This window comes from Tachyglossus aculeatus, chromosome 23 (assembly GCF_015852505.1).
Source record: "Tachyglossus aculeatus isolate mTacAcu1 chromosome 23, mTacAcu1.pri, whole genome shotgun sequence".
In the NCBI taxonomy this organism is placed as follows: Eukaryota; Metazoa; Chordata; class Mammalia; order Monotremata; family Tachyglossidae; genus Tachyglossus; species Tachyglossus aculeatus.
Genome location: NC_052088.1, coordinates 4,652,157 through 4,677,537, shown reverse-complemented (window position 1 = coordinate 4,677,537; position 25,381 = coordinate 4,652,157). Strand labels below are relative to the sequence as shown.

Here is a 25,381-nt window from a genome sequence, read left to right as displayed (position 1 = left end):
ACATGGAGCTCACAGTCTTAATTTCCATTTTACAGATGAGGTGATTGAGGCACACGGAAGTGAAGTGATTTGCCCAGGGCCACACAGCGGACAAGTGGCGGAGCCGGGATTAGAACCCGTGACCTCTGACTCCCGGGCCTGTGCTCTATCCACTGGGATATGGGCATAGAGTGACATTTTAGAAAAGCCTGGGCAGCAGAGTGGTGTATGGAATGGTGAAGGGGGGGGCAGCTAAAGTCAGGGAGGTCAGTGAGGAGGCTGGTGGCTTAGTCAAGATGGGATATGGCAAGTGCTTGGGCCAGCGAGATAGTAGTTTTGGATGGAGATGTTAAGACAGAACTGGCAGAATTTGGTGATGGGCAATGAGGGTTGAAGAAGGGAAGTGACCAAATGATAATAGAAAGGTTGCAGGCTTGTGAGACGAAGTGGAGTTGTCCCGTCACCACTGATGGGACAGTCAGGCAGGGTAGGATTTGTCGGGGATGAAGAGTTCTGCTCTGGACAGCGCTGGAGTTGGTGATGTTGGCGGGACATCTAAGTAGTAGTGGCCTGAAGGCGGGAGGAAATGTGAGACTGTCAAGGAGGAGAGAGGTTGGGGCTGGAGCTGGAGATGTGGGAGACATCTGCAGAGATGATAGTAGCTGAAGCTGTGGCAGCTGATGAGCTCCCCAAGGGAATGGGTGTAGTTGGAGAATAGAAGGGGTCCCAGAACTGAGCCTTCGAGGACCCCACAGTTAGGGGGTGGGAGGCTGAGGAGGAGCTGCAAAAGAGATTTATCAATGGGTTTATACCCCCCTTACGCTCCTGTGTTTGTGTGTGTGTCTGCTTTATTTTTGACCTTTCTAGCATGTTTGTCTCACTCTTAGAGTTTAAGCTTCATGAAGGCAGGGCACTTGCCACTTTCATTCATTCAGTCATATTTATTGAGCCCTTACTGTGTGCAGAGCACTGTACTGAGCACTTGGAAAGTACAGTTTGACAACAGAGACAGTCTCTACCCAACAACAGGCTCACAGTCTTATTTTTCATGCACCTAGGACAGTGGACTGCAACCCAGCAGGTACTCAGGAAATGCTGTTCATTCAATTCAATCGTATTTATTGAGTGCTTACTGTGTGCAGAGCACTGCGCTAATATGCTAGTCCTGTAACACTCCCTCCTTCCGTCCGACCCTATCATCTTGGCCAACAAGACATTGCGTAGAGCACTGTTAAGCTGGAGGTGTCTCTTTTTTCTCTGATTTTCCCTTCTCACCTTCTATCAACTGCCTGCTACATCCCTTCGTTTTGCCAAGTCAGCCCCTCCGCAGTATTTATTGCGTGCCTACTATGTGCAGAGTACTGTACTAAGCTCCTTAGTGGGTATGAAATAATCGGAAGACACAGGGTGTGTGCCCAAGAAGCTTACAGTCCATTGGGGGCCAGAGATCTTGAGCTGATTCTGTTCCCCATAATATCTCAGTACGGTTTAGCACTAGATGATGATGATGATGATGGTGTTTATTAAGCGCTTACTATGTGCAAAGCACCGTTCTAAGCTCTGGGGAGGTTACAAGGTGATCAGGTTGTCCCACATGGGGCTCACAGTCTTCATCCCCATTTTACACATGAGGTAACTGAGGCCCAGAGAAGTGAAGTGACTTGCCCAAAGTCACCCAGCTGACAATTGGCGGAGCCGGGATTTGAACCCATGACCTCTGACCCCAAAGCCCGGGCTCTTTCCACTGAGCCACGCTGCTTCTCCGCGACCTGGTGGGAAAGAGCCAGGACCTGGGAATCAGAGGACCTGGGTTCTAATACCGCTTCGCCACTTGCCTGCCCTGTGGCCTTGGGCAAGACACTTCTCTGTGCCTCAGTTCCCTCAGCTGTAAAATGAGGTTTCGATACTGTTCTTCCTACTCTGAGTCCACCTGGGACCTGATTATCTTGTCCCTACCCCAGTGCTTGGCAGATAGTAAGCGCTGAACAAATGGCATTATTATTGTTGTTGTCATTGTTATTATTATTATTAATAATAATAATGATGGTATTTATTAAGCCTGGAATTTATTATTGGCCTGGAATGCCCTCCCTCCGCACATCCGCCAAGCTAGCTCTCTTCCTCTCTTCAAAGCCCTACTGAGAGCTCACCTCCTCCAGGAGGCCTTCCCACACTGAGCCCCCTCCTTTCCCTCCCCACAGCACCTGTATATATGTTTGTACAGATTTATTACTCTATTTTACTTGTACATATTTACTATTCTATTTATTTTATTTTGTTAATATGTGTTGTTTTGTTGTCTGTCTCCCCCTTCTAGACTGTGAGCCTGCTGTTGGATAGGGACCGTCTCTATATGTTACTGACTTGTACTTCCCAAGCGCTTAGTACAGTGCTCTGCACACAGTGAACACTCAAATATGATTGAATGAAGTGCTTATTATGTGCAAAGCACCGTTCTAAGCGCTGGGGAGGTTACAAGGTGATCAGGTTGTCCCACGGGGGGCCCACAGTTTTAGTCCCCATTTTACAGATGAGGTCACTGAGGCCCAGAGAAGTGAAGCGACTTGCCCAGAGTCACACAGCTGACAGTTGGGGGAGCCGGGATTTGAACCCATGAACCTATTATTATTAGAATCGGGGCCGTTTGTAACCCGGGCTGCTTTTGTTCCAGGGGTGCAGATTGCCGGGAGGCACGCCGTGGTGATTGGCCGCAGTAAGATTGTCGGTGCCCCAATGCATGATCTCCTGCTGTGGAACAATGCCACCGTGACTACCTGTCACTCAAAGACCGCCAAGTTAGCTGAGGAGGTAAGAGCTCATTAATCTGCCCAGCGTACCCCGCTTCAAGTTGGGCCTGAACAAAGAAGAAAGTTTCTGCGGTATGCGGGGTGACGGCGCAACAACTTGCTTCATTGCTCACTTTGATCCGATTTCGTTGAACGTTGAATCTTGGTCTAGACCCCTTCGGTATTTTACGGGGACAAGTCACAAGGACCCGGGTTCCGAGCCCAGCTCTGCCACTTGTCTGCTGTGTGGCCTTGGGCAAGTCACGTTGCTTGGCTGCCTCAGTTTCCCACATCTTGAAAAATGGGGATTAAGACTGGGAGTCCCTTGGGGGACAAGGACTGTGTCCAAACTGATTAGCTTGTATCATCATCATCATCATCCTCAGTCGTATTTATTGAGCGCTTACTATGTGCAGAGCACTGTACTAAGCGCTTGGGTAGTACAAATTGGCAACATATAGAGACAGTCCCTACCCAACAGCGAGCTCACAGTCTAAAAGGGGGAGACAGAGAACAAAACCAAACATACTAACAAAATAAAATAAATAGAATAGATAGGTACAAGTAAAATAAAGAGTAATAAATATGTACAAACATATATGCATATATACATATATCCACCCCTGAGCTTAGTACAGTGCCTGGCGTATAATAAGTGCTTAATAAGCACCATAAAAATCAAAGATGAATCAAGCAGTCATCAACTAAGGGAATGCGCTTTCAGCCTGAACGTTTTCAGATTGAAACGGGTCACTTTCTAGGTGTGTTAGTTCTAGTGCCAGGTTTGGTCCTTTTTAGCCTTGTGCAAACATATATGCATATATACATATATCCACCCCTGAGCTTAGTACAGTGCCTGGCATATAATAAGTGCTTAATAAGCACCATAAAAATCAAAGATGAATCAAGCAGTCATCAACTAAGGGAATGCGCTTTCAGCCTGAACGTTTTCAGATTGAAACGGGTCACTTTCTAGGTGTGTTAGTTCTAGTGCCAGGTTTGGTCCTTTTTAAGCCTTTGCCACCTTAACAGCTTGATTGTATTGTATTCTTCTGAGCAGTCTTAGAATGTAAACTCCTCCTTTAGACTGGAAACTCCTTGTGGGCAGGGAACGTGTATACCAACTCTGTTGTTTGGTATTCCCCCCAGCGCTTAGTGAAATGCTCTGCACACAGTAAGCGCTCCGTACATACAGTTGATTGATTGACTGAACAAGTTGCATAGTCAAGAAGTTATTTTCCACCATTTCTTTTGAGCCACAGTAATACCGTGATGGCACTATCCCCTTGTGCTTAGTACAATGCTCTGCACAGAGAAAGCATTTATCATTCCCCCCCTCGCCCTTCACGTTTGACATACTTTTAGTGCTTAGAACAGCGCTTGGCACATAGTAAGCGCTTAACGAGTACTATTACTATTGCTTTCCCCATCTTCAAAGCCCTATTAACACATCTCTAGACTGTAAGCTGTCTGTGAGCAGGGAATGTGTCTACCAACTCTGTTATAGTTCTCTCCCAAGTGCTTAATACAGTGTTCTGCACACAGAAAGCGCTCAATAAATCCGACCGATTGATTTTTCTCAGGGCCCTTGCTGTTTTGCTGAGGGCGCCAGGTAAATTGTGTGTTGTTCAAGTCCTTTGCCATGCTGGTTGTAAATAATGCCTTGATTTCTTTGGGCTTTACGTCCCAGGTACGTGAAGGGCAGATTCCCGTATCGTACTATCCCTGTGCAGATTATAATTACGTTTTCCACTGTGAGAAAACTGGGGTTTAGAATTTCTGCAGCTTATTTTGGATTATGAATCGAGAAAACTGGGCTTTAGAATTTAGGTAGCTTCTTTTGGATTATGAATTGAGCTGAGAATAGAAGCAGGTTGCCTGATCCGTCCACCGAACTTGGCGGCCAAGTGCCTGAATTAACCAAAGGGATGATGAATTGTTTTGTTTCCAGATCAGCAAAGCTGATATTCTGGTGGTGGCGACCGGAAAACCTGAAATGGTGAAAGGAGAGTGGATAAAACCCAGCGCTGTGGTTATAGACTGTGGAATCAACTATGTACCCGGTGAGCGCTATGAGGAATACTGTGAAGCATATTTGCTTGTGGTGCAAGTTTTCCATTGCTGCAGATGTTGATCACGATTCTAATCTGGGATTTGGGCCATTAAGCATTTTTGAAGGAAGTGCGGAAATTGAGGACTGGAATGATTCTGCAGGTGGCCGCCAGCTAATGTCTTTCTTACAGCAGTGGAATAATCATCTTTCCCCCTCCCACTCCTAGGTGTGAGATACAGTTATTAAATTGCTAGGAAAGTTTGTCACCGTGAAGTTTTCCCCATTTCTAACCTCCCCCCTTATCCTCCCACCGTGCTTTTTTTAAGCCTTAGCTTATAATTGATTGTTCATTTTCTCGCAGGGTAATTATCTAACGGAAGATGGAAATTGCTCTCATCACTTTCACTGCTTGCAGTATGACATTTGAATTGATTCTGTTTCAAACCTTGTATCTCCTGCAAAACAAAATTTCTTCCCTAGCTGTTCACGATAAAACGCCTAGATTGAATAAGAGCAGGAGTGGTTTTGTGCATCCTTAGAGATGAACACGAAACACAAAACAAAATACTCTGCCCTTTTAGTCCCTAACCAGCTCTATCAGATCAGAGGGGAAAAAAGAAAAAACTTTCCTTTTGACTGACTGAATCCTTACTTACTCTGCCAGGCTGAGTACTGTTGTTCCCTTACCAAGCTGGCAGCCACTCCTGAATTCCAGAATGGTAGAAAGGAGAGTAACCAGGAAATAGCACTGTGCCCCTCAATGTTTAATTATAGGAGCATTAATCCTATCTGAGTATCATTCCCCGATTGTCTTGTATATTTGAATTTTAGCAGTTTTCTCAGTGCAGTGCTGGTGGTTCTGTTGGACACCCAATCTCTTAACAGGCACAGCTTTAGTTGTGGAGAATTTGTCAAAAGGAATATTTATTTTGCCAAGTTTAGGAGCAAACTCATGGTTAGAGATGTGTGTAAGATTTTTCTTTTTCTAGTTTGCTGACCTTCAGGTCCTTTGGCTAGAAGGAGCTAGGAAAACCTTGGGTGGTTGACCAGTTCTGCCTTCTCAGTTACAAGGACTGGGAAAAACCCTACAGTAGAACTAGCCCTCTGCTCAGGTATTTCTATCTCAAGTCCTAATGATGACTACAGTATAGGTAAATGTACCTGTAAGTAGGTATTAATCTACCTATATCAATCAATCGTATTTATTGAGCGCTTACTGTGTGCAGAGCACTGTACTTAAGCGCTTGGGAAGTACAAGTTGGCAACATATAGAGACGGTCCCTACCCAACAGTGGGCTCACAGTACCTATATAAATTGGTATATGTACCTGTGAATAGGTATAGGTACCTATATTGTAGTAGGTAAATGACTTTCTTGTATAGCGATTGCTAGAAAAATACCATGTCATTGTCCACTTCAGCTTCTGCATTATGTCACAGTATTTCCAAAATTTCACCTGCTATCATGCGACAGGGACTCACAGTTCCCTAAAATGAAGTTATTTCCTGCATGATCCTTTAGGAATAGGTTGTGTGGAAGTGTGTGACCTGTTGAGAACATCGTCCATCACTTGCCTCTGTCAATCACTGGACCTCTTGGTTACAACAGCGTTCTGTGTGCAGTTCAGATTGGGATTATTAAAGAAAAGATATGAAAGCGGTGATTTGGCCTGTTGAACTCAGCTTTTGGAAGCTGTTGATTACATCACTTTACTCTTCCTAGGCAAGAAGAGGTTGAAATGATTGCAGCACTGACAGAAACGGGGGGACGGTTTCCCAAGTTACACAGCAGAGAGGAGTGTAAAATGAATCAACCCCCCCACCTTGTTGCTTTTGCGTTGGGGGCTGCAGAATGAAGCAGTGTTTTCTAGGTTGCTGTTTTCTGTACTTCTCATGGCACACCATTCCTTCAGAGTTCTGTGTCTTACCAAATCATCCTCCTCCTCCCCTCTATCCAAGGTCCAAGTGTTTTTCCTTCAGCCCAGGAAAGGGAACTGTAGGGGTGTAAAAGGGAATGGTAATTCAAAGACCAAAAGTGTCCAGATTGCAAGGCTCAGAGGCTGATAAAATCACGAGATGTGTAGGTCTCCCCAATCAAATGTAGGATGTTCTTTGTGTGGGGGGTGGGGGGGAACGGGGGGAGGGAGAAAGTGGGGTGGAAGGGATATAATTTTTGCATTTGTTTTTGTCCAGAATTGCCGTCCTTTCTGCGGTACGTACTTGTTCTTGACACTCTTTCGAAGGGAGTGAAATTGCATTCTTTGCCTTTTGAATGTATTTATGGCGCTGCTTTTTGGAATTAGATGCTGAGTTATTCCTCGGCTCCCACAGTGAGCTTACACAGTACTGCCAGTTGCTGTAGAAACGGGATTCGGGCAGCTGTGGTATGGTTGAGGCTTTGTGCACCCATTATATGCCCTTGTGGGGGGTTTGTAAATTAGCATTTAAAAAAATACAAGTAGCATTTAATTGGCATCAAGAATTTTGAACTGTTTTCATTGTTTTAACTCGAAGCTTCTTGGTGAACTGGAATCACGTGCAGTGATTCTCATTAAACACCAAAAATCTTAACATTTTATTAATTTTTGTAAATCTTTGGAAGCTTTTAGTGGGTTTATTTAAAAAGCAATGTAGGGAATACCCTTGTCTGTATTTTTGGGGGGAGTGAAATGGGAAATCAAACTTTGCTAGTCCATACTGAGCCCGCTGTTGGGTAGGGACCGTCTCTATATGTTGTCAACTTGTACTTCCCAAGCGCTTAGTACAGTGCTCTGCACACAGTAAGCGCTCAATAAATACGACTGAATGAATGAATACTTCTTGCTTGAAATTACTGCACACTGTGAGATACATTATTAGACAGATCTCAGCATTTTCCCTGAAAGGGCTTTCCCTCTCCATTTGGTCAAACTATGTATTTGGGGGGTTTTCTCCCTTTTTATATAAACTATTCAGGACGAGGAAGCTCAACTTCTTTTCTAATTAACTTTGGCATCTAGTATGATGTCCTGCAAAATGGCCCTCCCCCTGTTAATGATGTCCATAATATATTGTAATAATGATGGAGGTTTGTTTATGGAAAAAGAAATTGAGGAAGAGAAGTGTAACCAGGAAGCTTTGTTTGGACTGTCAGGGGACCAGTCTTTTCATCTGAACAAGAAGGTACACTGATTAGCTGAACAAAGATTTGCCCTGCCAAAATTCAGTGGGGCCAAGGAACACAACAGCACAAATATCACGGCGTTTCATTTTTAAGACAAAATTGAGGAAATGGGGATTCAACCCAGTCTGCTGTGATTTTTGTTGTTCGTGACCATGTAGATTTGCTTGGGATTCTGAGGATTTTCCTTTGTTTTCTGCAGACAATTCAAAGCCCAACGGGAAAAGAGTTGTTGGAGATGTGGCTTATGCGGAAGCCAAAGAGCGGGCTTCATACATCACTCCTGTTCCAGGAGGAGTCGGACCTATGACCGTTGCAATGCTAATGCAGGTGATTGGGTTGGCAAAAAAAAAAGAAGACCCTTTGCTTTCTTCTGGCATATGTAAAATGATAAGAATAGATGAGAAGCAGTGTGGCCTAGTGGATAGAGCATGGGCCCAGAAGTCAGAAGGTCATGGGTTCTAATCCCAGCTGCACCACTTGTCTGCTTTGTGACTGGGCAAGTCACTTCACTTCTCTGTGCCTCAGTTACCTCATCTGTAAAATGGAGATTGAGACTGTGAGCCCCACGTGGGACAGGGACAGTGTCCAACCGATATGCTCAACTCCATCCCAGGGCTTAGTACAGTGCTCGGCACATAGTGCTTAACCAATGATGTTATTGTTATAAATAGTAATAGTATTAGGTTATTAATACAAGACAGCTACTTTTCAATGATAGTAAATAATTGTGGTATTTGTTAAGTGCTTACTATGTGCCAAGCACTGTACTAAGCCTTAGGGTAGGTACAAGAAGAAAAGGGTGGACACAGTCCCTGTCACGTAAGAGGTTCACAGTCTTAAGGGGGAAGGAGAATAGAGATGTAATCATCATTTTAGGGATGAGGAAACTGAGACACAGAGAGGTTCAGTGACTTCCCCAAGGTCACAGTGTTAAAGTTAGAATCCACATCCTCTAACACTAAGCCATTTTGATAGGAGCATTTTTGAAGAATAGGATTTAAATTGCATTTTATCCCAGAAACCTGGGCCAGTCAGAAATCTTTCAAGAAAACTAATGTCCCACATTACGGCCTGCCAAATTGTCACCTTTGTTTCCGCCCATTTCCGGTTTTCTTCCTGTGACTTCAGTCTATAGTTTTCAGCTTTTCTCTTCCCCTGTTTTAATTCAGGGGATTAAAGATTATCCAGGTTTCTTCCTGTGACTTCAGTCTGTAGTATTCAGCTTTTCTCTTCCCCCATTTTCAGTCTGGGCTCTGAAGATGGCACTGGGCTCACTGGGGGGAAGAACTGCAAATCCTCAAGCTCCGTTTTCACTCCCAGGCACTTGAGTCCCTCATCCTTGGTGGTGGTCCCCTTTGAAAGAGATGATGCCAATATCCTTCCAGCATTGCTTCAAAAGTGGGGTTCAAAAAAAGGCAAGCGCTTCCCCGTGCAGGCCGAGGTCCACTGCCTCTGCTAAATATCCAAGCAGGCCAACTCTTGAAAGGCAGCGCTTCTGAATGCCCGCTTTCTGCGATTTAAGAATCCCTCAAGCCAAGCCGGTTGGGTGGCCCTGACCTTTAGACTGTGAGCCCACTATTGGGTAGGGACTTTCTCTATATGTTGCCAATTTGTACTTCCCAAGCGCTTAGTACAGTGCTCTGCACATAGTAAGCGCCCAATAAATACAATTGATGATGATGATGACCTGCCGACCTGATGATTTTCTGTACATGTTTGGGAGGTGAGATCGAGAAGATGTAACCGAAGGAGAAAGCAGTCTCAAAGATGCACTGTGAACAAGGAAAGGAGGAGTTGGATTAATCGACTTCATAATGCTACATGAATGTCTCACGTGTGTATTTATTTAGAGCACAATAGAGAGTGCAAGACGTTTCCTGGACAAATTCAAGCCTGGAAAGTGGAACATCCAGTATAATCAACTCCGGATTCTAAATCCCGTCCCCAGGTACGGTAATTACGGCCTACTTTGGCATTGCGTGTGGCTATTCATTGCAAGGTCTGATCGGCGCATATTGGGATTTGTGAGGAAGTTCTCTTGGTGTTTTTTTATGTAGTCATTAAAAACTTTCAAAGTACAAGTAGGTATCTTCAGAACTCTCCTAAAATGATATCTACAAGGAGGAGCCTTCCCTGACAAAGCCCTCATCCCCCCTTCCGACCCTCCCCTCTGTGCTGCCTAGGCAGTTGGCTGTTCGTTCCCTTCAAGCGCTTTGATATTCATCCCACCCCCAGCTCCGTAACATTTATGTACGTATCCTTATACTCTATTCTTTCCCTTATCTGTAATTTATCTTAGTGTCCGGCTTCTCCTGTAGACTGTCGGCTTTTTCTGGGCTGGGATTGCCTCTATGAACTCTCATCTCTGCATTTAATAAATACCAGACAGGTTGACTGATTTGTAATTTGATGATACAATGCCAGATGCCAAAGTCCTATCCTGAGCAAAATAAAGAACTGCTGTCCTGTACGGAAATTAATTGGAAAGCAGTAGTTCAGCAGAAGTAGTTGGCTTTGTCCTCTGTGCTGAAGAGCACTTGATTACAGTACTCAGCTCGATCAATACCACTGATTGGTTGTGTGTACTTCTCAGTAAATTTCGTTAATATTTATTGTGAAGTTTGAGTGCATTGCTTCCAATACCCATATTCAAGAAAACAGCAGTCGATTAGCTTGTTTGCTTTTTCTTTTTCGTTTCATTTTCTGGAAATGAAGTATATCTTAAAATTTTAAGTACTTGCAGGCTGTCAAACAAGGATAAAGAGCGCCTACTCTAAAGCAATCGATGTGAAACTGTCTTTGGTAGCTGTGAGCGGTAAACTCCCTGGAGATTTCTTCCTACAGCTCTGACTTCAGTTGGAGTATGAAATCTGTAGGTTCTCGGGCAGTGACTGTTGAAAGCTGCTACTTTAGTTGGGGGAAAATTAGAAGTGTGAGGTTGACTTGAATGAAGGCCCCGCTAATTGAGTTATCTAACATTTCTTTTAAGCGACATTGAAATATCGCGATCTTGTATCCCGAAGCCTATCGGCCACCTGGCTCGAGAGATTGGTTTGCTTTCCGAAGAGGTGGAACTGTACGGCCAGACCAAAGCCAAGATTCTGCTCTCTGCCATAGAACGTCTGAAGGATCAACCCGATGGAAAATACGTCGTCGTTACTGGGTGGGTTTTGCTTTCTACTAGTTGACTTTCTGGGCCGTTATCAAGTGATCGATCTCAGTGTCACTGGGTGGTTTTCTTACTGTTCGACAAATATGTGGTATAAAATAGATGGAATGGCAGTGGTAGTACCGTATTTAGTCACGGTTTTCTAGGCTTTGGATACATCACACATTGCTATGTCTGTCTTGCCGCCGACCCCTTTCCCACGTCAGCCTGTTAGCCTGGAACTCCTCCAAATACGTCAAAACCGCCACTCTCTCCATCTTCAAAGCATTATTAAGGCCACATATCCACCAAGAGGACTTCCCCAATTAAGCCCTCTTTACCCCAGCTCACTCTCCCATCTGTCTCACCTATGCACTTCAATCTGTGACCTTTGGACACTTGATATTCGCCTCATCCCCAACCCCACAGCTCTTGTATATACGTATCTATAAATTATATGTTATAAATTATTTATTCATATTAATCTCTGCCCCCCACCCCCAGACTGTAAGATCATTATGGCAGGGAATTTGTCTGCTAATTCTGTTGTATTGTACTCTCCCAAGGGCTTACTTAGTACAGACCCACTGCTCATGGAAAGTGCTCAATAAGTACAACTGATTGATTACTTCTGTCTCCAAGAAAGGTTGTTCTTGGCTCTTGTTCCATGAAGAAACGTTGTGGCCTAGTGGATTGAGTATGGGGCTGGGAGTCAGACGGACTTGGGTTTTAATCCCGGCTCCACCAGCGTCTGCTGTGTGACCCTGGGCAAGTCACTTCCCTTCTCTTTGTCTGTTACCTCATTTGTAGAATGGGGATTAAGACTGAGAGTCTCATGTGGGACATGGACTGTGTCCAACCTGATTAGCTGGCATCTACCCCAACGCCTAGTACAGAATCTGGCACCAGTAAGTGCTTAACAAATACCATAAATGAAAAAAGAGAGAGAAAGAACAAATTAGGGCCTTTTTCTGATATCACCTCTTAGTCACTAGAAAGGTAGACACAAACTCTCTAAAGATAAAGGCTTTTTCAGAAGAGGAGGAGCAATAGTCTTTGGGTGAAGTGCTACTGCTGAATTTTTCAGGGCCGAAGCTAAAACCTGCTTAAGGGCATATTTTTGGATTTGGTGTTTGGGAGATTTTTTCAGCAATGCATATTTTTTTCACACAAAAATTCACCCCTTTTAGTAGAGAACTAATCTAGAAATTTTAGGAGTGTATGAAGAAGGTGCAAAGGACCCTTGGCATAATCCTTGGACTCATCTCTCTCCTTCAGTATGCATATTCAGTCACTGTCTTGTCACCCCTATTGCTTTTTTAATGGTAATCATTACGTGCTTCCTATATGCCACTGTACTAGGCTAATCAGGTTGGACCCAGTCCCTGTCCCATATGGGGCTCACAGTCTTAATCCCCATTTTACAGATGAGGTGACTGAAGCACAGAGAAGTTAAGTCACTTGCCCAAGGCCACACAGCAGACAAGTGGCCAAACTGGAATTAGAGCCCAGCTTCTTCTGACTTGCAGGCCCATATTTTATCCAGTAGGCCACACTGCTTCTGTGATCGTCTCCGCTGCAACATCTCTCGAATTCACCCCTTCCTCTCCATCCACATTTGCTATCAATACCCTGTTTGGTCCCTCCCTTTTTTCTGCCTGGGATTCCCTTCCTCCATTTAGCCAACAGAGTAGAACTCTCCCCATCTTTAAAGCCCTCCTAAAATTGTATCGCTTCCGGGAAGCCTTCCCTGACTAAACTCTCATTCCCCAACCCTATTTTCCCTCCCTACTGCCTCCTCTCTGCACCTAGTCCCACCCCCAAAGCACTTAAGTAATAATAATAATAATAATAATAATAATAATAATGATGATGGTACTTGTTAAGTGCTTACTACATGCCAAGCCCTGTTTTAAGCACTGGGGTAGGTACAAGGTAATCAGGTTGTCCCACATGGGGCTCACAGTCTTCATCCCCATTTTCCAGATGAGGGAACTGAGGCCCAGAGAAGTGAAGTGACTTGCCCAAAGTCACACAGCTGACAAGTGGCGGAGCCAGGATTAGCCCTGTGCTCTTTCCATGAGGAAAGCTGCTTCACACTTTGATACTCACCCCCACTCCCACCCCAACCCCACGGCACATTTGTCCTCATCCTGTACTTGGTTGCTTCCCTGACCTGGAATTTATTTTAATACCTGTCTCCCCTACTAGCCTGTAAGCTCCTTGAGAGCCGGGATCATGCCTACCAACTGTATTGTACTCACCCAAGTGCTTAGTACAGTGCTCTGCACACTGAAAGCACTCACAAAATACCGTTGGTTGATTGACTGATTGATTGTATTAATCAGACCCCTATGTTGCGGTTCAGGAAATTATGTGTGCTATGGGATTTTGTTTTCTAATGGTTATCGTGTATTGCAGAATATGCCTGGGGCTGATTTATTGATTCGACTGGTAATATTAATCAAACCCCTCTGTTGCAGGTTCAGGAAATTCTTTGGGTTATGGGATTTTGTTTTCTAATGGATATTCTTTCCTGCCGAATCTATTTCGGGCTTTGGTAGAGCAGTGTCAGAGTAGATAAGATCCAAGCCACGTAGATCATTGCTTTACGGATATTTATTTTTCTGCCGAAGAATCACTCCCACACCCCTGGGAGAAGGGAAGAGCACGACCACAATCGGCTTAGTCCAAGCTCTGGGAGCCCATCTTCAACGCAACGCCTTTGCTTGTGTACGACAGCCATCTCAAGGGCCAACCTTTGGGATCAAAGGTATGAACGATCGTATGTTTTATTGGTCACTAAAGGGTCCGACTCCGTGGAGGTGAAGGTGGGTTGGCTCCACCCCCACAGCATCCCTTGGAGCTAAGCAGAAATCAGAGATGGGCCCAAGATGCTGGCTCATTCATTCATTCAATAGTACTTATTGAGTGCCTACTGTGTGCAGAGCACTGTACTAAGCACTTGGGAGAGTACAAAAGAACAATAAACAGTCACATTCCCTGCCCCTTTTTCCCCCAAGCCGGCAAGCCATCTTGCCCCATGGAAACGAGCAGTCTACCCACGAAACCTTTCTCCCTTAAAGCCTCCCTCGTCCTCGGCACCCCTCTCTGGAATTTTCATTTTAACTGGGGGATTAAAATTGGGGTTGGGTTTTGAAAAAGCAGGAAAGAGGGAGAGGGGATCTTGCCCCATGGAAATGAGCAGTCTACCCCAACCCCTCAATCTGGGGGATACATTGGGGTCACCGTGGGGACAGGGAACTGCTTCAACAAGTGCTTGGGGGCCCTGAGCCCGCCGTTTTCACGCCTGTGCCATCTGCCGCTTGTACCCGCTCCGGGCCCGAAGTTGGCACAGAGCCTTGCCCGGCTGTGTGGTAAACTGCCACTCTAGCAGCTACTCCACCCCCAGCTGTGGGTAAGATCCCCCTGGACGGAGGGAGAAGAAGAAAAAGAGGTGGAGGTGACAATGAGGCAGGGACCGTGAGCTTTTTCATTCAATAGTATTCATTGAGTCCTTGACATAGTAAGGGTGAGGGACACGGTCCCTGCTTTAATATACACCTGTATATATGTATATATGTTTGTACATATTTATTACTCTATTTTACTTGTACATATCTATTCTATTTATTTTATTTTGTTAGTATGTTTGGTTTTGTTCTCTGTCTCCCCCTTTTAGACTGTGAGCCCACTGTTGGGTAGGGACTGTCTCTATATGTTGCCAACTTGTACTTCCCAAGCACTCAGTACAGTGCTCTGCACACAGTAAGTGCTCAATAAATGCGATTGATTGATTGATAATGTTAATGGTACTTGGTAAGTGTTTACTATATGCCAAGAACTGTGCTAAGCGCTGGGGTAGATATAAATTAATCGGGTTGGACACAGTCCCCGTCCCACATGGAGCTCACATTCTGCTCCCCATTTCATAGATGGGGTAACCTAGGCACAGGAGAAGTTAAGCGACTTGCCCAAGGTCACACAGCAGACATGTGGCGGAGCCTGAATTAGAACCCATACTCCCAGGCCTGTCCTCTATCATTCATTCATTCATTCAGTCATATTTATTGAGTGCCTACTGTGTGCAGAGCACTATACTAAGCGCTTGGAAAGTACAATTCTATCCACTAAGCCTTGCTGCTTCTCAGAGGGCCCTCTGATCTTCCTCTCCCTGCCTGTCCCACATTTCATTCATTCATTCAATCATATTTATTGAGCGCTTACTGTGTGCTGAGCACTGTACTAAGCGCTTAGGAAGTACAAGTTGGCAACATATAGAGACGGTCCCTACCCCCAACAACGGGCTCACAGTCTAGAAGGGGGAGACAGACAACAAAACATATTAACAAAATAGAATAGTAAATATGGACAAGTAAAATAGAGTAATAAATCTGTACAAATATATATACAGGTGCTGTGGGAAGGGGAAGGAAGTGGGGCGGGGGTGATGGGGAGCGGGAGAAGAAGGAGGGGGCTCAGTCTTCCTCCTTTTCCTTTCCCCCTTAAAGCCTCCCTCGTCCTCAGCACCCCTCTCTGGAATTTTCATTTTAACTGGGGGACTAAAATTGGGGTTGGGTTTTGAGAAAGCAGGAAAGAGGGAGAGGGGAGGAGGGGAAGCCTAACGCATAGCAGACCCATGAGAAAACAGTGTGTTTTTACTCTGCTGTTAGGAAATTCTGAGCGCCCACATTTATCTGTGTAGAACCCAGTGCAAATGTCAGAAGATCTGGTTGTATGCGGGAACGTGGTGCCAGTGAAGACATTTCTGCTATCACACTGATTTCTATATTGTGGGGTTTGTCTGGAATGAAGCCCCAACAAGAAGCGAGGTGCTCAATACATACTACTGAAAAATTTTACCCTCCCAACTGTGCAGGCTTCTCTGCTGGCATGGTGGTTGCTTCTTTTAGACCGTGAGCCCACTGTTGGGTTGGGACTATCTCTATATGTTGCCAACTTGTACTTCCCAAGCGCTTAGTACAGTGCTCTGCCCACAGTAAGCGCTCAATAAATACGACTGATTGATTGATTCTCTGGTCCCGCCCAGAGTCTGGGGCTCAGCAAGAGAAATAGCTGCCATCATGACTCCTGCTCTGGCCCCACTCTCAGCATTCCCATTCACCCCTCCTCTCAAAATGAAAAGTTGACATGTCTGTTGAAGACAACGGTGAGGGCATTTAATCCGGGAGAAAATATTGTGTCAGCCCATATAAGGATTGAAAGCTTTTTACCCATCTTAGAGTGATTGACGCTTTGGGGAAATGATCACACTCAGTATATTGTTAGATTCTCTAAAATATCAAGTGAAGGGACACGGCTAAAGGAGGGCTAACTCCTTTTCAAAGAAAAGAGGCACTGGAGCTTTTTTTATGCGACATTGTTCATTAGCCAATTTAGAAAGCAGTCTGTTTAACTGTGAAATAACATTGTGGGGTTGATGTTAGAGTAACTAAAGCATAGGCGTCTATTTATATTTTATAATTAGATCTTTTTCCCCCTTCAAGCACAACTTTGTCCATTTATGATCGAGATGAAAGTCTTTCTTCTCATCGTTCAGGGTATGAATATTAAAGCCACGTTGTCCTCCAAAATTGGTAAACTTTTACCATCAACCACATTCACTGAGCACCTGTTATGTTCTGGGATCTGTCCTAAGCTCTGAAATAACTTCCCAACTTAACTCTTCAACGGTGGCAAGGAGGCCCTTGACTCCCTCAGGTCAGAGGAGCAGAGAGAGGAGGGTTGACCAAAGAACCAAGGTGGCGTGCAGAAACTCTGGGAAATGGGATTGCTGTTGATAAGAAGTGGGATGTGAGTCTCAGACTACATTCTGGCAGGATAAAAAGACTGAATGTGGAGCACAAATGAGTTTTATTGATCTGATTTTGAAGAGGTATCAGGGAAGAAACCCAATTCTTTTTTTTTTCCTCTTGCCTTTACATAGGTGGAGCTGCAGGTGGGGGATATTCTCAAGTTATTCCAATGGAAGAAGTAAGTTTTAAACAGGAATCACATGTTGTCTTCCCAGGGTAAATGATTTTCCTCTGTCACTTGGTGATGTTTTCCTAAGTAGTTTTTATCTTAGCAAAGAAAACACTTGACTTTTGAATCCAGACTCCTATACTTGGTTGAGGCTATCCACCTGAATCCTCTGGGGATTCAGTATCAAGAAAACTATCTGGTTAATCATTGATCCACCCGTCTTGACTTAGTATTTGAGGTGGGCGATCAACTATGAGAGCTTATATTCCCCAGAAGATAACAATCCATGGAGAGTTAATTTGACATGACTGTTGCGGGGAAAAGTTTGGAAGCACCAAACTGTTCACACTCCCATGTAACTCAGCGGCAGAATCCCTCTCTCCCATTTCTACTTTGCAAGTTGGATTGTTTGAATTTAGCTCTTCCTGTTTTTAGTATTAATAGGGTGAGCGGGGCTTTTTGGCTATATTATCTGGACACTTCACTAAGGAATCAGGAACAGGGCAGTCGCAGGTTGGTTCTGTTGCTAGCGTTTACCGTATGCCCTGCTTTTCAAATTGTTCTGCTGCTAATAGAAGGCTGTCATAAATCCGGATTCACTCAGGACCGCTTCTGCTCTGGAAAACTGATGTTACTCTTCTTTTGTAGTTCAACCTTCACCTCACTGGTGATATTCACGCCATTACAGCTGCTAATAACCTAGTTGCTGCTGCTATTGATGCCCGCATGTTCCATGAGATGACCCAGACGGATAAGGTACAGTGCAACGTAAAAACCAGGGTTCAGAACCTCTGGATTTTTCCTGAGATGGCCCAAGTTACCTTTATTCATTCATTCGGTCGTATTTATTGAGTGCTTACTGTGTGCAGAGCACTGTACTAAGCGCCTGGGAGAGTACAACAATAAACAGATGCACTCCTTGCCCACAACAAGCCTCCAGTCTAGAGCCGGGGGAGACAGACATGAATACAAATAAATAAAATTACAGATCTATACACATAAGAGCTTTGGGCTGGAATGGGGTAGAGCAAAGGGAACAAGTTAGGGTGACCCAGAAGGGAGGGGAAGATGAGGAAAGGTGGGGTTTAGTCTGGGAAGGCCTCTTGGAGGAGATGTGCCTTCAATAAGGCTCTGAAGGGGGGAGAGTGATTGTTTGGCGGATTTGAGGAGGGAGGGCATCCCAGGCCAGAGGCCAGGGATCGGCGATGCGAGATGGAGGCACAGTGAGAAGGTTAGCACTAGAGGAGCAAAGTATGCGGGTTGGGTTGTAGAAGGAGAGAAGCGAGGTGAGGTAGGAGGGGGCAAGGTGGTGGAATGCTTTAAATAAATAGATAAAATGGGGATGAAGACTGTGAGCCCCCCTGTGGGACAACCTGATCATCTTGTAAGCGCTTAGTACAGTGCTCTGCACACAGTAAGCGCTCAATAAACACGATTGATGATGATGATGATCTTGCAGCCTCTCCAGCACTTAGAACAGTGCTCTGCACATAGTAAGCACTTAATAAATGCCATTATTATTATTATTATCATCCCCATTTAACAGATGAGGGAACTGAGGCCCAGATAATAACATCTGGCAGGCAGGAAAGGACAGGACGGGAAGACATCAGCGCTTAGAACAGTGCTTCCTCCAGGAGGCCTTCCCAGACTGAGCCCCTTCCTTCCTCTCCCCCTCGTCCCCCTCTCCATCCCCCCATCTTACCTCCTTCCCTTCCCCACAGCACCTGTATATATGTATATATGTTTGTACATATTTATTACTCTATTTATTTAGTTTACTTGTACATATCTATTCTATTCATTTTATTTTGTTGGTATGTTTGGTTTTGTTCTCTGTCTCCCCCTTTTAGACTGTGAGCCCACTGTTGGGTAGGGACTGTCTCTATATGTTGCCAATTTGTACTTCCCAAGCGCTTAGTACAGTGCTCTGCACACAGTAAGCGCTCAATAAATACGATTGATGATGATGATGATAAACAGTTAATAATAAATAGATAAATCTTTAGATAAATAGTTGCAATAATGGTGTTCCAGTGGTCCTTATTTTCCTTCACATGTGTATTTCTTTTTCCTTCAAGGCACTTTTTAATCGTTTGGTTCCTTCAGTTGGTGGTGCTAGGAAGTTTTCTGAGATCCAGATTCGAAGATTACAGGCAAGTCAGTTATCTCATTTTGGTGCTTGGAGAAATTTAGGAGAGGGGGCAGAACTATTATGTTGGTCTGCAGTCCACGTACAGCTAGAGAGTGCCAGCGATCTCAAATGCTTAATTGAGTGTTTGAACACGGTGGGTTCTCAACAAATCCCTTTGGTTAAGTGGTAGTGGAGCAGCAGCTTGAGTGATGCTGGTGTCTGGGTAAAGTGAGATGTGGCACCTCTTATTAAGAATCCTTTTCGGTTTATATTACTCCTTTCTCCAGTAATATGCCATTCAAGAGTAAACCTCCAGTGACTTTTTTTAATGAAGTGAGATTGAGAATTCCTCTACCATGAAAATAAAATTCCTAAAGCCAGTAGCTTCGATAAATCTCCCCTTCTCTGAAAGCCTGTTTCTCCCAATTTCAGAGACTGGGCATTGAGAAAAACAACCCTGGAACATTGACAGAGGAAGAGATAAACAGATTCGTGAGATTGGATATCGATCCAGAAACCATAACCTGGCAAAGAGGTATCACCAACCATTGAGGTGGTTTCTATTGCAGTAAAAATGGATGTACAAAGATGAATATGTGGATTTTTGTGTGTGTGGTTCGAAGGGAAGCACTCTGTGTAAATGACTCCTTATTTTGTTCAAAGATCCGTGTCTCCGAACTTTAGTTTGAGCCAACAGAGTTTCCATTATGCAGCTCTCAGAGTCGTTGGAAAAATTGTAATCCAATCATTATGTTGGCAATCTTAAACCAACACTTTGTTGGTTAATTGAAGGTTGCTCAGTAACTGGTACAAGTTAGTGACATTTAATTAAGACCGTTATTGTAATGCCAGAACCAACATCGAGGGCTCTTTTTGTTTTCCAAGAATAACTTTGAACAGATGGCATAATTAAACTTCATCTAACAATCAACATTCTAGAAACTCATTTGGAAAAATTTTCTTTTGCTCTTTCATTTTCTGTCCTTAAATATAGTTTAAGCCTGCTAAGCTAAAGAAAGGGTGGAGAGGGGAAGGGAACTAGAAAACAATGTTGGAAACATACAACCACCTGTAGGACTTTTGCACAAAGAGGCTGCAACCCGCTTTACTTTAATCATTCAGACGTCCATTCATTTTCCTCCTATATGTCATTATTTTGTGTCTGTGTACCCCAGTAGATTTGAAGCTCCTTGAGGGCATGGATCGTGTCTCCTTTATTGTACTCTTCCAAGCCCTTAATAGAGTGCTCTGCACAAAATAGGCATTCAATAGATTGATTGGAAGTTACCCGTCCTCCCATTATCCAGGAAGACAGAGTCTTTCATTCATTCAGTTGTATTTATTGAGCGCTTACTGTGTGCAAAGCACTGTACTGAGCTCGTGGAATAGTACAATACAACAACAGACACGTTCCTTGCCCACAATGAGCTCACAGTCACATTTTGAGATAGATTACCCCTGCCATAATTGTTATGTATTGGAGGAGGGGAAGGAATATATATGGATAAATGGGTGCCAATAATGGTGGAGAAAGATTAATGTGATTTGGAATTATTCATGCAGCAGCAGCAGTTGTGTCCATAATATCACACAGTGTACACGTAACAACAAAAACTGGCTTTCCTCCAAATCCCGTATCAACAATCAACCAGTGGAATTTATTGAGCGCCTACTGTGTGCAGGGCACTATACTAAGCACTTGGGGAAGTACACTACAACCGAGTTGGTAGAAACGTTCCATGCCCACAACAAGGTTCTGATTATTTGGTTATTTGCTGTGCTCCTCACCCCCAACCCCCCCCCTCTAAATCTTAACCCTCCTCATTTCAGGCTCCCAGAAATATTCCCTAACCCTCTGTTAGCTTTGTTGTGATTTTAAGTCTTCCTTCGTGAGTTTCACGTGCCTGGCCCCAAGACTCCCAGAGTCCAACCCTAATCAGAAAAGCAGCGTGGCTTAGTGGAAAGAGCAGGGGCATGGAAGTCGGAGGATGTGGGTTCTAATCCCGGCTTTGCCCCTTGTCTGCTGGATGACCTTGGGCAAGCCACTTAACTTCTCTGTGCCTCAGTTACCTCATCTGTAAAATGGAGATTGACTGTGAGCCCCACGTGGGACAACCTGATTACTCTGTTATCGACCCCGGTGCTTAGAACAGTGCTTGGTGCTTAGTAAGCGCTTAACAAATACCATCATTTTTTTTTTAATCAATCAGTGGGATGTATTGAGCGTTCCCTGCCCACAGGGACCTTCCAGTTTAGAACCTCTAGCCCTAAGCGACTGTGCACCTCCCAGGCTCCCAAAGACAAGCAATTCACGGCTAAATTTTGTTTCCTGGGTCAAGGTTCCCGCTTCCAACCCTCATCTGATATGCCTTAGGGGTTACCCCATTTCCTTGGATGCTCCCTGGCCGTGATGAATCCCAATTACCCTCTGGTTTGGTTGACAGAATTTCTTTATATCTAAATCAGACACATAGCTATGACGGTTAAAGTCTTCCAAAATGGAAGCTTGGCAGTCTGAGGACCCCTTTCCTAGAGGGTTTCTTCCTCTTCCCGCTCCTCCTCCTAACTTGATGAGGAGATAAAAGAATTCTCTAGGAAGGAACCCCTCTGAAAACTCCTCCGTGCCTAAGGAAAAATGACCTGGAGTTCTCGTGGTGGAGTGCAAAGGCAAATTGAGTCTTTGAAAGGATCAGCCTACTTGTGTAGGCTGGTTTTCAATGATTTTTATTTTAAGCACCATTTTCCTGCTCATCAATTCTGTTAGCCTGACGTGGCTCAGTGGAAAGAGCACGGGCTTGGGAGCCAGAGGTCAAGGGTTCTAATTCCGGCTCCGCCACTTGTCAGCTGTGTGATTTTGGGCAAGTCACTTAACTTCTCTGGGCTTTAGTTACCTCATCTGTAAAATGGGGATTAAGACCGTGAGCCCCGTGTGGGACAAACTGATTACCTTGTATCCACTCTAGCACTTAGAGCAGTGCCTGGCACATAGTAAGTGCTTAACAAATGCCATCATTATTATTATTATTATTATTATTACAGATGTTTCCTGTATCTTGTGTTTATGAGGGACACCCTCTGCTCTTCGTTCTAGCCTCTTCACATTTCATCCTCATCAAGAGAATTTTACAATTTAGGCTCGTCAAAGATTTGAATCTTCATAGACTGTGAGCCCCTTGTGGGACGGGAACAGTGGCTGCCCTAATTAATTTGCAGTTATGCCCGTACTTAGAATAGTACTTGACACATAGTAAGCACTTAACAAATACCATAATTATTCATCATTATTAGTTTGTGCCTGATTTCCTTGCGACTGAGCCAGTTTACCCCAGATAGTTTATTTTCCTCAATTCTCACCTGTCTGTATTTTTAAATTTCCGTCTACTGCTTTATTAGAGAAGCAGCATTCATTCAGTCAGTCGTATTTATTGAGTGCTTGCTGTGTGCAGAGCACCATACTAAGTGCTTGGAAAGTACAATAAAGTAATAAAGAGAGACAGATCCCTGCCACCACAGGCTTACAGTCTGGGGCAGTGAGCGGAGACAGACATCACAACAAGTAAACAGGCATCAATGTAAATAAATAGAATTATACATACACACATAAGGGCTGTGGGGCGGGGAGAGCGAAGGGAGCGAGTTGAGGTAAAGCAGAAGGGAGGGGGAGCCGAGGAAAGGGGGCTTAGCAAGATCCAGTGTGGGAAGAACACAAGCTTAGTCCAGAGAGTCTAAATCCTGGCTCCACCATTTGCCTGCCCCGTGACCATGGCCAAGTCACTTGGTTTCTCACCATTTAAATGGGGATTAAATTCCCCTTCCCTCTCCCCCTCTGACCAGAAGGTCCAGGGGGGACAAGGATTGGGTCTGATCTGATTGCTTCGGATCTACACCGGTGCTTAGTTACTTCTAGTAGGGCCTCAGAAACGTTTCAACCCATGCAGATACAATTGAATCTCTGCCTTTGGAAAAATGTGATCTAATTTTGGGTTAGGTTGAGGTGTATGGTTGATTTTGGGGGGTGCACATGAAATGTGATGTGAATATAAGTGAATCATTTAGTTAACTCTGTACAACATAAAGGACTTGGTTTGCACAGGATTCATGATGCATTTTCTCCACCACGTTGCTTTGCATTGTGGCTTCTGTCTGAACTATTTTAAGGTGGCAATGTTAGTTGTGGGTTAGATGTTGGTATCATATCCTAAAATAGTCATCAGACATTTCTTATTACTTTAAAAAGTAAGTGCAACACTAGTAACCCAGAGCCTCTTGTTTTTTTTAATACATGTTAATATTTAAATATTTCCATCTCTGTGCACGTTGTCCTGCAGTATTAGATACAAATGACAGATTCCTGAGGAAGATCACAATTGGACAATCTCCAACTGAGAAAGGCTTCACAAGAACGGTAATTCTTCCTTTTTTTCCCCTCTCCAAACAACTAGGGGTCTGGAGTTAAAATCGTATTTATTCCTCCTCTCCTTTCATCAGAACCGCCACACATAGCTTCTTCCCTACAGTAGGTGCTGCTACGTGGTGTTTCTGTCGTCTTGTTCTTAAAATCGAAAGGGAGTATGTAGGAGATACTGAATTTTGACAGCTTTGACAATGAATCCCCAGTTACCACCTGAAAAATCTTCCCAGAGTGTTTGCCTAAAATGTATAATCCTGGGAAAATATCTCTGCCTTATCAGTTGTTTGTAGCCAATTTTTTCCTTAAATGTAAATTTTCCAGTATTTGTGAACATCGGAGCTCATGGGCCAGCTTAATAGAGTAGCTCTTGGTGTGATTCTGTATTCAGCTACTTAATCCATAACAGCTCACAAATCATGTCTTATTAACCCCGAACTACATATTATTTTCATTGATAGGTTGTTTTATTGCCTGCAATTTGAAACTTGTCCAAAATTCGTGTGGTGCTCGTTGTAGTTTATTTTGCAGTCTCCACAATAACACTCCTTTTTGAAATATAAAAAAAATCTAAAAATTTGTAAAGTAGTCTAAAAAGTGTTTCACGCCTGACTCTTTAGTCCCCACTTCATAGAGAGTTTTCTGTATTTTCTAGTTTTTTGAAGGCTTCTCGTCTCTTTCCGTAGACCCAGTTTGACATTTCCGTGGCTAGTGAAATCATGGCAGTCTTGGCTCTCACGAATAGCCTGGAAGACATGAGAACAAGACTGGGCAAGATGGTGGTGGCTTCTAGCAAGAAAGGAGATCCGATCAGCACAGAAGATTTGGTAAGGAGAACTTTTTAACTCTAGCAGCTGCAGCGTCCTGGGAATCCAGAGAATTTGCAGTCTGCCCCTGCTGCTGACTTTTGCTGTAGTTCATTCAGCCTGTTGGGGCTTCCGTGTCTTCACCTGCGATCCCAACTCTGGTTCTTCCATCATCTCATTTCCATCCCTGCTCCCCAAACTAACCTCTAAGGAAAATGAAAGAAGAAAATCTGCTTTGCGGGAGGGTGGATGATGGCCCCCGGCTGACATGCCCCCAATATGAAATGCATTTTGGAATATTTTGGCCCATAGATATATGTGCAATTAGTTTCCATCCCAGAGTCAGCCCACCGTGACTCACGGCTGAGCATTACAGATAAACAAAATAAAGAGACTGTAAATCCCTCCCGCCCCTTTTTCTCCTCAATCCATCCTCCTCTATTCCCAGTGTTTGTTCTACCTCTAGCTGCTCCCTGCATCCCCAACTTTCCTTCTTGGCCCACATCTCTTTTCCATTTTTTGACCTTATCATGTTGTCAGGCAGGGACTATGGCTTGGGTGGGGTCCACCATTTTGCCCTGGTCTCTCCCCATCTTTCTTTCTTCGGCTTTGGCCTGGGCAGGGAAGATTGCCTATAAATAAGGAGGGAAAGGGCAAGGAAAAAGGGCAAGGGCAAGGGAAAGAGCATCTGTGCTCACTGAGGATGCCATGGTGAAAGTGTGGGAAGGTGGGCAAGGGATCTCCAGGATGCACATACTTTGGGGTGGTTGTGTTGTGGGGTACGCCGTCTTTATCATAGCATAAATGTAGCTAAGGGCAGTCACAACATTTTGAAAGAGATGGCAGACTGGAAAGACAACCAGTTTTGATCTTCATTAGGTTAATCTCTTTTCCTTGCAAATCGAACCGGGTTTAAAAT

At 44.3% G+C, this 25,381-nt stretch overlaps 1 protein-coding gene across 1 annotated transcript in view; it reads left to right on the top strand.

Annotated features, from left to right (window-relative positions):
• The window catches only part of MTHFD1 (methylenetetrahydrofolate dehydrogenase, cyclohydrolase and formyltetrahydrofolate synthetase 1), an 80,828-nt gene that overhangs the window by 37,520 nt on the left and 17,927 nt on the right, over positions 1–25,381 (top strand). Inside the window, exons 7-18 of the mRNA XM_038765475.1 lie at positions 2,651–2,787; positions 4,717–4,828; positions 8,181–8,308; positions 9,832–9,929; positions 10,971–11,144; positions 13,766–13,902; positions 17,077–17,123; positions 17,763–17,870; positions 19,196–19,270; positions 19,681–19,783; positions 23,577–23,653; positions 24,343–24,483. Of these exons, the coding sequence (XP_038621403.1) occupies positions 2,651–2,787; positions 4,717–4,828; positions 8,181–8,308; positions 9,832–9,929; positions 10,971–11,144; positions 13,766–13,902; positions 17,077–17,123; positions 17,763–17,870; positions 19,196–19,270; positions 19,681–19,783; positions 23,577–23,653; positions 24,343–24,483 (1,337 nt within the window). The remainder of the gene's footprint in view (positions 1–2,650; positions 2,788–4,716; positions 4,829–8,180; positions 8,309–9,831; positions 9,930–10,970; positions 11,145–13,765; positions 13,903–17,076; positions 17,124–17,762; positions 17,871–19,195; positions 19,271–19,680; positions 19,784–23,576; positions 23,654–24,342; positions 24,484–25,381) is intronic.